The sequence below is a fragment of the Lampris incognitus genome, chromosome 9 (assembly GCF_029633865.1).
Source record: "Lampris incognitus isolate fLamInc1 chromosome 9, fLamInc1.hap2, whole genome shotgun sequence".
In the NCBI taxonomy this organism is placed as follows: domain Eukaryota; kingdom Metazoa; phylum Chordata; class Actinopteri; order Lampriformes; family Lampridae; genus Lampris; species Lampris incognitus.
In genome coordinates this window covers 56,650,489-56,664,047 of record NC_079219.1, presented here as the reverse complement: position 1 = coordinate 56,664,047, position 13,559 = coordinate 56,650,489, and the positions used below count along the sequence as shown (strand labels likewise).

Genomic DNA, 13,559 nt, shown 5'->3' with positions numbered 1-13,559 from the left:
ATCTAACTTACTGGACCCCTCATGTGTCAGTCATGTGACGTGAGGTGTTACTGGTCTAACTTACTGGACCCCTCATGTGACAGTCATGTGATGTGAGGTGTTACTGGTCTAACTTAATGGACCCCTCATGTGTCAGTAATGTGATGTGAGGTGTTACTGGTCTAACTTACTGGACCCCTCATGTGTCAGTCATGTGATGTGAGGTGTTACTGGTCTAACTTACTGGACCCCTCATGTGGCAGTCATGTGATGTGAGGTGTTACTGGTCTAACTTAATGGACCCCTCATGTGTCAGTCATGTGATGTGAGGTGTTACTGGTCTAACTTACTGGACCCCTCATGTGTCAGTCATGTGACTAGAGGTGTTACTGATCTAACTTACTGGACCCCTCATGTGTCAGTCATGTGACGTGAGGTGTTACTGGTCTAACTTACTGGACCCCTCATGTGACAGTCATGTGATGTGAGGTGTTACTGGTCTAACTTAATGGACCCCTCATGTGTCAGTAATGTGATGTGAGGTGTTACTGGTCTAACTTACTGGACCCCTCATGTGTCAGTCATGTGATGTGAGGTGTTACTGGTCTAACTTACTGGACCCCTCATGTGGCAGTCATGTGACGTGAGGTGTTACTGGTCTAACTTACTGGACCCCTCATGTGTCAGTCATGTGATGTGAGGTGTTACTGGTCTAACTTACTGGACCCCTCATGTGGCAGTCATGTGACGTGAGGTGTTACTGGTCTAACTTACTGGACCCCTCATGTGTCAGTCATGTGATGTGAGGTGTTAGTGTCTTTGCACTCATTTGGGAGGGGCTGAATGTTATTAGTCTAGAAGAAAGAGACAGCATAGATCTTCCAAGTGGCATTAATGTGATGTGGTCTCTTTTTTTGTTGAATTTATCACTTGAGCCGTCAGTTCTACCACTCTTGGGAAATACCACATTTGTTTCATATTAAAAATTTAATTTAATCTCTTGAATTTTTGTGTGATTTTCACTAGGTTGAATACATCTTCAGTGACAAGACGGGAACTCTCACCCAGAATATCATGACCTTCAACAAGTGCTCCATCAACGGGCAAGCTTATGGTATATGCATGTGTACACATACTATACTTACACACACACACACACACACACGCACACATAAACTTAGCACAAAAAGTAAGGAAATTTGTGTTTGGTAGATTATTTCTTTGTTGTAACAATGCTTCTTTGCAATAAATCTTATATCAGGCACCTGATTGTCAGCACCTGGGGTACCAGAAGCTCAAAACAAGAGTCAATCGCAACAACAAAATAAGCTGTTTGGCATTGGCAGAGAAGATTTGGCAAATTTTTCATGGGCGCAACCCACATACTCAGCTCTGCTGCTCATCCCACAAATGCATGTTCCTTACAAATGTGGCCCCATTTAAAAGGGAAATAAACAGGCTTTCCAACTGTATAAGATTTATTGCCAAGAAGCATTGTTACGCCAAAGAAATAATCTACCAAACACAAATTTCCTTACTTTTTGTGCTAATATATATATATATATATATATCTTCTGGTGTGGGATGATGGCGGCACAAATTCACGTTTGCAGCGGCCTCACCCAGTACCAGTGTTATGGAAGATGATAGCACGAATTCACGTTTGCGGCGGCCTCACCCAGTACCATCCATGCAGTGTCTTTGTCCACGTCTGCATCCAAGTTTGTCTTCGTTTGATGGCTGGGAGAGCTTGGTCTGCTGCATCCTGTGAGCTCAGGGACCACAGCCCTGCCTGGAACTGTGCCCGAAGAGGTAACACCGAGGGCGGTCTGACAGGATGCGGAAGCGGGACAGGCTAAGCTAACTGCTAGCCCATGCAGACCAGCAGTTCTGATGACACCGAGGGCAGTCTGGCGGCGGCCTCGCCTAGCCTTGACTGTGTTTTTAGTGTCGTCGTGTGGAGTGCGGGGAGGTGTGTCAAAGGTGTCTGGCTGGGAGAGCTGACGTTGGATCGGCTGAGGGAGCCTGGTCTGCCGCATCCTGTGGGCCCAAGGACCATGGCCCTGACCGGAGCTGCGCCCGAAGAGGAAACACTGAGGGCAGTCTGACAGGACGAGGAAGCGGGGCAGGCTAAGCTAACTGCTAGCCCATGCAGACTGGCAGTTCCGACAGTCATCCTGGCTGGTGTTCATTCTCCTGGACAGTGATTTTTTTTTTTTTAATTTTAGATTTTTGTGTTAGTTTGGATATATGTGTTAGTTTGGATATATGTGTTCTTGTAGTTTTTGGATGTGTGTTTTTGTCTTTGTGTTGCACTGCTGTGGGCTGGGGGAAACAATGTTTCGTTTCATTTCATGTATGCAAGGGCATATAATGAAATGATAGTATTTCTGATTCTGATTCATATATATGTAGATCCACACAAACACATGTGCATGCACACAAATGATGCATATGCTGGAACACACAAACAGTATTCAACACAAAGTGTTAAGCGTCAATCTGTGTTCTCATGCTCAGGTGAGGTAATGGATCCACTGAGACCTCAGCCAAAGGTAAGCAGCAAAGTATTGCTTTTGCCTCAGTCCAAACACACACTTGCATGCATGCATGCATGCACACACACAAATAGAAATAGAAATTTAGGCAGTGCTTGACTTTCTGCCATGTGGCCTTGTCTGTTTGAATCTAAAACATTGATACTGTGACGTTTTAAGATTAAACAATTTAAAGTATTAGGAAGAAAAGAGGCGTCTGGTGCATGACCTGTGATGAGTTCATCATGATATATCATGATGAACTCATGATATATGTTGTCATGGTGTTGTCATGGTATATGACAACTCCTGGTCCTTCCTGTTCATCTCCAGAGACTGGACTTTACACCCTTCAACGCCCTGGCGGACCCTGACTTCTGTTTCTATGACGACTCCCTCTTGGAGGCGGTGAAAGTGGGGGAACCTCATGCTCAGGAGTTCTTCCGCCTGCTCTCCCTCTGTCACACCGTCATGAGCGAGGAGAAGAGTGAGGGTGAGCGAGAAATGAGGAGACGAGGAGTCGGAAGGTGGAAAAGCAAGAGACACTTTCACTAAGACATTTTAAGTAGCAGGGTGTTAAAGGATATATGCGTGCTACCAGTGAGAACATGGGAACAATTCTATTGAAGAGAAACCTCTCTCTCTCTCTCTCTCTCTCTCTCTCTCTCTCTCTCTCTCTCTCTCTCTCTCTCTCTCTCTCTCTCTCTCTCTCTCTCTCTCTCTCTCTCTCTCTCTCTCTCTCTCTCTCTCTCCAGGGGAGTTGGTATATAAAGCCCAGTCACCAGATGAGGGAGCCCTAGTGACTGCAGCCAGGAACTTTGGCTTTGTGTTTCGCTCTAGAACACCCGGCACAATCACCACCACAGAGCTGGGGCGGCTGGTCACCTACACACTGTTGGCCATACTGGACTTCAACAACATTCGCAAGAGGATGTCCGTTATAGGTGTGTGTGCAGACACACACACACATGATCTGATCACACACAAATACAAATACTATAACCAAGGGTAAACCCCGTTATTATTTTTTACCCCCTTTTTCTCCCCAATTGTATCTGGCCTATTACCCCACTCTTCCGAGCCATCCCGGTCACTGCTCCATCCATCCCCTCTGCCGATCCGGGGGGGGGGGGGGGCTGCTGCGGACTACCACATGCCTCCTCTGATACATGTGGAGTCAGTCGCCAGCCGCTTCTTTTCATCTGACAGCGAGGAGATTCGCCAGGGGGACATAGCGCATGGGAGGCTCATAGCTCATACTATTCGCCCTGACCGACCAGAGGAGGTGCTAGTGCACACATACCCACATCCAGTTTCCCACCCACAGACACGGCCAGTTTTGTCTGTAGGGACGCCCGACCAAGCTGGAGGCAACACGGGAATTCAAACCAGCGATCCCCATGTTGGTAGGCAACGGAATAGACCACCACGCCACCCGGACGCCCCAACCCCGTTATTTTTTTTAATGCTACTTTGATTAAAAAAAATTTCACCTGCTAGTCGTTTTGTGTAGTTTTAGGGACCGGTAGATCACTGTGGATTTAAAATAATATCAAATAATCATAAATCTCTTCATAGAAATGTAGTTGGTTAGTTGCTTAGAAATTGTTTTTGTTTCATAGCAAGTTATCTTAAGTCCACTGTAATGGCCCTGCAAATTGATAGGAAATGATATATTGGTTTTCTTTCCTCCAGCGAGAGAGTTCACTGTGATTTCCTGTGATCCGTCTTCTGGTTGAGCGCTGGAACTTTGTCCAGAAATAGCTGACCATTACTCATACGTGACTTCGCAACAATGGTGGCCTTGAAGCAAAGCAACACGACCATTAGCCTCTGACCTTTTGCCAAAGAGTGGAATAACAGATTGCACATTCACGAATCGATGCTAAATGATACTCAACAGGAAACGGCCTCTTATATATGGACATTCTCGCATGTAGACTCGCCATATGTCAGAGAGTATCTGTCTGCTGTAAGATAGCGGTGGACAGTCTTCAGTCTGGTCTGTGTGTTCATCCTCAGTGCGTAACCCAGATGGCAGGATCCGTCTGTACTGTAAAGGAGCCGACACCGTGCTGCTGGACAGACTTCACCCCAGTAACCAGGAACTGATGAACATCACCTCCGACCATCTCAATGTGAGTTTTTTATAGCTAATTTGTTTTTGTTTTTTCAACTTCTGGCCTTTTTATGGAACTACAGCAGACAACAACAGAGGACCGCTGGAGATATAAAATGCTGGTGGAACAATGGGCCGTAGTAATTTATTAGGTATTCTGATTACTAATAATTTTTTATACCTACTAATTACTTCCCATATTTTGTAGATATCAAATCAGATAATTTCAAAATCTATAGATTGTTTTTGTTTCCTCAGTTGCATTTTAGTGATCCTGGTGGAGTTGGGAGACAGTCGGCTGTTGATGCAGAGGAAAGATGAATGGAATAGATTGGATAAACAACCAGTGGTAGCTGGTGCTAAAAATGTTTGGGGGGGGCGCAGTTTACCTTGGCACAGCACACCTGACAGCTGCCTTGATGTCCACACAGTCACAGAGTTATTAAGAAGGACAATGTAGCCTACAGATTTCATCAGGGTTCGTACACGGTGGATGATTGACGGTCGAGACGAGGCGTCTTGGTGGGTGTGAACATGACTGACAGCCACGAGAATTGTCCAATCACATTAGATCAAAAAACATTAACACAATACCAATCCGCGGCCAATAAAAGTGGAGGTGTCTGCGGCTGCGTCCCCTGGAAAATCTGAAGAAACCAATTAGACAGTAGCCTCAGGTCACCTGCTCGCCAAAAGTTTGAGGGCTTACATAAGGTATTGTTTGGCCGGTGCCCCTCACCCAGGAAGTATATGTATTCAAACAGAAATCAACCAAATACCATTTGAACCAATATTTAATGCTGCTGACAGGTGCTCACAGACTGAAAACACTTTTATTTCATAATTATTTGCATTATACAACTAAATTATATTTAACATGTTTAAGTAGATTTTTATTCTCTTGATATTTGAAGGGGGCGGCGCCCCAGCACCCTGTACCGGCCAGCCGCCACTGGAAATAATACAAATAGAATAAAACAATCAGAAAAATTGACTAAAAAGACAAAAAGAGAACTTAAGGCTTTACTTTCGTACACGTGCCGCTCGGGCGGTGTTTGAACATACGCAGCTGAGAAGCAGCGATAGCCCTTTTTTTCAATTGTGCACGTCTCTCAAACTCTCACTTCCACACTAGTTGTGTTTCCGCAACAACTCACTCCTCGAGGGATTATAGAGCGAGACTTCTGGTCCGGGGTTAAGGCTCTTCGGATCCCTCTCATCATTTTCTGACCCTTTTAGTGCCAAAAAAAGAGCTTTTTTACATTATTCGCTGTGTGCTATTGCCCTGAAACATGACATGGCAGCTCGGTGTGCAGCGGTTGACTGACGCTAGCTTACTGATTCAGTATTGAATAGTTTAAAAGATTCTGCAACCCAATCACATGCTTTGACCCCCAGGGCTTAGGATAAAAAAAAAGTTTTCCTTTTTTAAAATTTTCCCCCACTCCTCAATTGTACTTGGCCAATTACCCCACTTTTCTGAGCCGTCCTGGTTGCTGCTCCACCCCCTCTGCCGATCCGGGGAGGGCTGCAGACTACCACATGCCTCTTCCGATACATGTGGCATCACCAGCCGCTTCTTTTCACCTGACAGTGAGAAGTTTCGCCAATGCAGCGCGTGGGAGGATCACGCTATTTCCCCCCAGTTCCGTCTTTGATACATTCAAAACTAGATTGTTTTTGGTTAACCAGTCCAAAATTAATTTCATATCATTTTACAAGAGAACATTGGACTCATCCACACTGTTTGATGACATATGCACCGTGGAATCATCGGCAAACATAGCTAAGCTAGCATTACTCAAAACAAGTGGCATATCATTGGTAAAATAGAGTAGAGCAATGGGCCCAAACAACTTCCTTGAGGAACACCACACTGTACTGCCTTACAATAGAAAAACTGCCGTTAAAGTAAACAGTTTGTGTTCTGTTTGATAAGTGGCTCCTCATCCAATTAAGGGTCAAATTACTAAAGCCATAAGCAGCAACTTTCATTAAAAGCATCTTGTGGTCTATTAAATCAAAACGCAATTGTCTGATTTCCACCAGGTGGAAATTAGACAATTTGCAAGACAACCCCTATAAAAGGAATGGATTTGCAGGTGGTGGCCACAGACCATTTGCCTGTCCTCATCTTTTCTGGCCGATCTTTGGTTAGTTTTTCATTTTGCTAGTGCCCTCACCACTAGAGGTGGCATGAGGCGGTATCTGCAACCTACAGAAGTTGCTCAGGTAGTGCAGCTCATCCAGGATGGCACATCAATGCGTGCTGTGGCAAGAAGATTTGATGTGTCTCCCAGCACAGTGTCCAGAGCATGGAGGAGGTACCAGGAGACAGGCTAGTACACCAGGAGACGTGGAGGGGGCCGCAGGAGGACAACAACCCCGCAGCAGGACCGCTATCTGGTCCTTTGTGCAAGGAGGAACAGGAGGAGCACTGCCGGAGCCCTACAAAACGACCTTCAACAGGCCACTAATGTGCAGGTTTCTGCTCAAACAGTGAGAAACAGAATGCATGAGGATGGTATGAGGGCCCGACGTCCACAATTGGGGCCTGTGCTCACAGCCCAACACCGTGCAGCCCGATTGACCTTTGCCAGAGAACATCTTGGTTGGCAGATTCGCCATTGGCGCCCTGTGCTCTTCACAGATGAGAGCAGGTTCACACTGAACACATGTGACAGACGTGAGAGAGTCTGGAGACGCTGTGGAGAACGTTCTGCTGCCTGCAACATCCTCCAGCATGACCGGTTTGGCGGTGGGTCAGTGATGGTCTGGGGAGGCATATCCTTGGAGGGCCGCACAGACCTGTACGTGCTAGCCAGAGGTACCATGACTGCCATTAGGTACCGGGATGAGATCCTCAGACCCATTGTCAGACCATATGCTGGTGCAGTGGGCCCTGGGTTCCTGCTCATGCATGACAATGCTCGTCCTCATGTGGCCAGAGTGTGTCAGCAGTTCCTGTATGTCGAGGGCATTGATGCTATGGACTGGCCTGCACGTTCCCCAGACCTGAATCCAATCGAGCACCTCTGGGACATCATGTCTCGTACCATCCGCCAACGCGATGTCGCACCACAGACTGTCCAGGAGTTGACCGATGCCCTGATCCAGGTCTGGGAGGAGATCCCTCAGGAGACCATCCGTCGTCTCATCAGGAGCATGCCCAGACGTTGTAGGGAGTGCATACAAGCACGTGGAGGCCACACACACTACTGAGCCTCATTTTGAATCGTCTTGAAGAATTTCCACAGAAGTTGGATCAGCCTATGTTCTCATTTTCCACTTTGATTTTTAGTATGATTCTGAATCCAGACCTTAATGGGCTAATGATTTTGATTTCCACTGATCATTCTTAGGTTATTTTGCTCTAAACACATTCCTCTGTCTAATAAATAAAGATTTTCAGCTGAAATATTTCATTCATCGAGGTCTATATTGTGTTTTTAGGTGTTCCCTTTATTTTTTTGAGCAGTATATTTGAATCCATAGGGCCTCAATAGCTGAAGTCAAAAGATCCCCTCTTATCCTGACAGGTATATGGTTCTGGAGGCCACACCACCACCACATAGCCACACCACCACCATAGCAGTTTCTATCATTTCTAAAAACACTGTATCCTGACACAGCAATTTCATTTACATCTACCGATGGATCTATGTGAGTTTCTGAAATGGCAATTCTCATTTTCAATTAAGGAAGTCGCCTCATGAACTTTTATATTTAAGACTGCATATATTAAGATGTGCTATTTTTAAACCCTTCTTTGGTAATTTAAAAGACATAGTGAATAATTCAACTAATCTTCCATTTATAGAAACAAACATCGGAACATTCAGCTCTCGTACACTTTAGTGGGTCTCAATCCTCCTTCCCTCCCTCCTTGGTTTCATAATAAGGCGATCGTAACTAATAACTAATAACTGCAGTCCCCTCTAGCTCTTGCCTCCTTCATCGCTGGCAGCAGCTCAGCACGCTTCTTGCGTAGCTGATCTGAAAAGTCTTCGTTTATGTTCACTGAAGTGTTCCTGAGGTTAACCCTTGCCCTTGTCACGATGAGTTGTTTGTCTTTAAAATGTAAAAGCTTAGCCATATCTGGCCTTGGCTTCTCAGGATCACCCCTGAACGTTCCACTCCTGTGTGCATGCTCTATCTCTATAGTGTCCGGGTCCAGTTTGAGCTTTGAGGTAAATAGCTTTTGGACCTTGGTCTCAGTCTCAGCCCAAGTCTCATCTGCTTTATCGGTCTTGATGCCTTCAATGACAAGATTGTTCCTCCGGGTTTGGTTCTCCAGATAATCCACTCTCTCAGAATTGTCATTTGAATCCATTGGCTTTGATTTGATTTGTAGGACCTGCTTTGCAAGATCCTTAGCCTCAGCTGAATGTTTTGTCTGGTCAGCCTTTATTTCATCAATGTCTTTTTGAGAGTATTTCAGACTAATCTTTAGCTCTTGAACCTCAGCCATCAGAGAATCAGTTCTCGTATTTGTCGACTCAAGGATCAGTTGAGTAAAAGTACTAAAAGAGGCTACTTGTCCTTTCAGTAATTCTTCATAAAAGTGCTTCTGTTGCTCCAACATGTCCTTGAGTATATCCATAGTTTCAATGTCAAGCTCCTCACCTTGAGTATTGTTTGTGTTCCTGCGAGACATCTTCAGATCTAACAGTATTTTCACTCCAAAGCAGCAGTTACTTTCAGATATACTTAAAATTGAGGTCGTAGCAGGATTTACCAGCTACTATAGGCAGGAATCACTCCGGATATACAAGATCTTCTTTGTAGACTCAAGTCCAAGCATTTCCTCCTCTCTGGCTTAGGCAGTATCAAACACAGCAGATTTTTTTTAAGTGATCCAATCAGACAATCCTGAGAGTTTTACACGATTCTGCTCCGTAGTTTTTTTTTTACCCTAAAGAGTGTCGTGTTAACTTTTCTCTGCCCCGGCTGGCTCTCCCGAATAGGAATCAAACCACACGGTAACCATGGTAGTATTAGTCCTGTACTTGTCCCATTGGGTTACACAGTACCATTATAACTTCTGGCTATATTTATGTGTATTCATTTCATATGACACACACAATTCATAACACACACACACACACACACATTAAGCTGACAGATGTGTGTGTGTGTGTGTGTGTGTGTGTGTGTGTGTGTGTGTGTGTGTGTGTGTGTGTGTGTGTGTGTAGGAGTATGCAGCAGACGGGCTGAGGACCCTGGCCCTGGCCTATAGGGATCTGACGGAGGAGCAGTGGGAGGAGTGGTCACACAGTCACCACTGTGCTGACAAAGCCGCAGACTGCAGGGAAGACCGGCTGGCAGCCGCCTATGAGCAAATAGAACAGGACATGATGGTTAGTGACACATGCTCCTACTCTGTGTGTGTGTGTGTGTGTGTGTGTGTAGTGCATGTTTACATTATGTATGACCTTTAGTCTAGTGCTTGTGAGGCCTGTCAGTGGCTTTTCTAATTAAAAAAAAAAAAACAGAACTGGGTTGCTGTTGCTCATTTCTAGTTAAGGGAAAACGCAGGTCACTGTGGCGACATCGTGGTTTGGTGAGTAGCACTGTCGCCACAGGGATGTCTGGATTGGATTCCATGCAATCTGTTTGGAGTTTGCATGGATTTCATCTCGATACTCTGGTTTCCTCCCACAGTCCAGAGATATGTGCAGTGCTGTGAAAAAGTATTTGCCCCCTTCTCGATTTCCTCCATTTTTGCACATTTGTCACACTGGATGTTCTCAGATCTTCATACAAACTTTTATATAAGACGAGGAGAACCCATTTATTGAAGGGAAGAAGCTGTCCGATACACATATCACCCATGTGAAAAAGTAACTGCCCCCTCAACTTAATCACTGGTTGTGCCACCTGCAGCAGCAACAACTGCAACCAAATGCTTCCTATAACTGAAGATCAGTCTTTCATATCGCAGTGGAGGAATTTTGGTCCACTCTTCTTTGTAGAATTGCTGTGATTCGGGGGCGTCCGGGTAGCATGGCTCCACATGTATCAGAGGAGGCATGTGGTAGTCTGCAGCCCCTCCCTGGGTTGGCGGAGGGGGTGGAGCAGCGACCGGGACGGCTCGGAAGGCTCGATGGTGTTTTAAGCCCCCAACGTACTCTTCAAGCAGCGCTGCATGGAAGGCACTCCCCCGCACCCCTACAGTTTCAGCCAATCACAGCACTGGCGCTAACCCTAACCAGTGCTGTGATTGGATGAAACTGTTGGGGGCGGGGAGTGCCTTCCATGCAGTGCTGCCTGGAAGAGTACGTTGGGGGCTTAAAACACCATCGAAGGCTCGGAAGAGTGGAGTAATTGGCACTGGTCAGATACAATTGGCCAATTACCCCACTCTTCCGAGCCGTCCCGGTCACCGCTCCAACCCCTCTGCCGATCAGGGGAGGGCTGCAGACCACCACATGCCTCCTCCCATACATGTGGAGTCGCCGGCTGCTTCTTTTCACCTGGCAGTGAGGAGTTTTGCCAGGGGGATGTGAATGTGTTCTTTGCATTTAACCCATCCTATTGTATAGGAGCAGTGGGCAGCTGCAGCACCCGGGGACCAACTCCAGTTCTTCTTTCCATTGCCTTGTTCAGGGGCACAGGCAGGAGTATTAACCCTAACATGCATGTCTTTTTGATGGTGGGAGGAAACTGGAGCACCCGGAGGAAACCCACCTAGACATGGGGAGAACATACGAACTCCACACAGAAAGGACTTGGGACAGCCTGGGGTTCGAACCCAGGACCCCCTTGCTGCGAGGCAACAATGCTAACAAGTGGGCCACTCTGCCACCCTATTTCAAAAGGGAATTTTGTGTTTACTTGGGTTTTCTTCGTCTTATATTACATTTTGTATGAAGATCTGAAACAATTATGTGTGACAAATATGCCAAAATAGAGGAAATCGGGAAGTGGGCAAATGCTTTTTCACGGCACTGAGTGTTAGGTGAGTCTGAGTCTCTAAATTACCCATGGGCGTGAATGGTGTGTGAGTGACTGTGCATGTGAGACTGGCGACCTCTCTCCCTGCCCTCCACCCAGTACATGCTGGGATAGACTCCAGCCCTCTGTGACCTTGAATTCTATTAAGCAGGAATAGATGATGGATGAATGGATGGATGCTTCTCACTGTCTCATCAGGAGCAGGGAGAATCTGTTCCTTCCCTTTTTGCTTTGTAACACGTCTAAGCTAGACGCTCTTGAATTGGACAACATGAGAAATACTATCACAAAAAGCTGAATCATTTCATCTGGACACGACGTTTATCGGGAAAACATTTTCATTACTCATCTAAGTGACCTCTTCAGTCTTTTCTTCAGTCAGCCTGAGGCTGAAGAAGTCACTAATGCCCCTTTTCCACTACATGGTTACGCCTCCACTCGACTCAACTCTCCCTTTTTTCATTCTTCATTACTGGAAAGTACCGGCATTTTGGTAACTGTTGCCACTTTTCTGGTACCATCTTTGTCGAGGTTCCAGAACAACTGGAGCGGGTACCAAAATCAGCGCAGACCTCTGATTGGTCAGAAACATGTCACGGTGTCATTTTGCATCCCTGTGTCATCAATGTGTGCATGGGATATCACCCGGCATTTTTATATACCGAAGCGGTCGAATCGGACTTATCTTAAAAGTACGTTTTGAAATGGGAAAAAACGGAGAGCCGAAAATCCAGGGGGCACTGTTACAGTAATGGGAAACGACACAGAAGCGAGTTGAGTCGAGTTGAGCCGGTACCGTGTAGTGGAAAAGGGGCCTAGGATGAGTGATGAAATGTTTCCCCCGAATAAATGTTGTGTCCAGATGAACAGATTCAACTTTCTGTGATTTCCTTACCTGGATTATTGAGCATGTAGCAAGACATGAGGAATACTGTTACACTTCTGCTTCCCCTCAAAATACCTGCCGCACATGATAATGACATTTTTATTCGTGTGTGTGTGCATGTGCTCCTGTTTATCCTGTTGTGTGTGTGTGTGTGTGTGTGTGTGTGTGTGTGTGTGTGTGTGTGTGTGTGTGTGTGTGTGTGTGTTGTGTTTAGCTCCTGGGTGCCACAGCAATAGAGGACAAGCTGCAGGAGGGTGTCCCAGAAACCATTGCTGTCCTCTCACTTGCCAATATTAAGATCTGGGTTCTCACTGGAGACAAGCAGGGTGAGATACACATGTGCAAATAATCACAGAAAAGCAACAAAAAAAAAAACATGTCAGTAGAAGTTATGTGTGTTTATGCATGATTATCGGATAGTTCAAATCGCCCATAGCCATGACTGATTGTGTGTTGTGGACTCTGTAATGAAGTGGTGACCTGCCGAGGATGTCTTCCTGCCTCCGCCACATACTGGGCCACACTCCAGGCCCCTGCTACTTTGAACTGCGTTAAGTGGGTGGAGTACTTGAAGTATTTCAATACCTTTAAATGACATAGGATTGGGGCGTCCTGGTAGCGTAGCGGTCTATTCTGTTGCCTACCAACAGAATAGAGAAAAACGGGGGGGGGGGGTAGGCTTCTAGTGAACGGGCTCTAAACAGCAGTCATTTCATTCTCCCATAGCCATCGCACTACGCCGCCAAAATGAATTTAATGTTTTAAAGCAAAAAAAGTTACCTGGTGCAGCTTTGAAAAGGTAAAAAACGGACAGCTTGACAAAGTTTTGAATCATTTTGACCCATCCAAATTATTTAGCAGAATCATGCAACATAAACTCTGCTGAACTCAAGTGACCGTCTGTCTTCAAACCTGTCTTACAGAGACTGCAGTGAACATAGGTTACTCGTGTAAGATGCTGACGGACGACATGACCGAGGTGTTCATCGTCAGTGGACACACTGTCCAGAGTGTTCGACAGGAGCTCAGGTCTGTCTGTCCTGCTGTCCTGCTGACAGCCTATATCCCTTTTCTCTCTGCC

The 13,559-nt window shown here is 45.9% G+C and overlaps 1 protein-coding gene across 1 annotated transcript in view; it reads left to right on the top strand.

Annotated features, from left to right (window-relative positions):
• atp8b2 (ATPase phospholipid transporting 8B2) overlaps positions 1-13,559 on the top strand; it is a 41,627-nt gene that overhangs the window by 17,305 nt on the left and 10,763 nt on the right. Inside the window, exons 13-20 of the mRNA XM_056287040.1 lie at positions 1,006-1,093; positions 2,500-2,534; positions 2,850-3,009; positions 3,272-3,460; positions 4,539-4,654; positions 9,831-9,995; positions 12,693-12,804; positions 13,402-13,507. Coding sequence (XP_056143015.1) covers positions 1,006-1,093; positions 2,500-2,534; positions 2,850-3,009; positions 3,272-3,460; positions 4,539-4,654; positions 9,831-9,995; positions 12,693-12,804; positions 13,402-13,507 — 971 coding nt within the window. The remainder of the gene's footprint in view (positions 1-1,005; positions 1,094-2,499; positions 2,535-2,849; positions 3,010-3,271; positions 3,461-4,538; positions 4,655-9,830; positions 9,996-12,692; positions 12,805-13,401; positions 13,508-13,559) is intronic.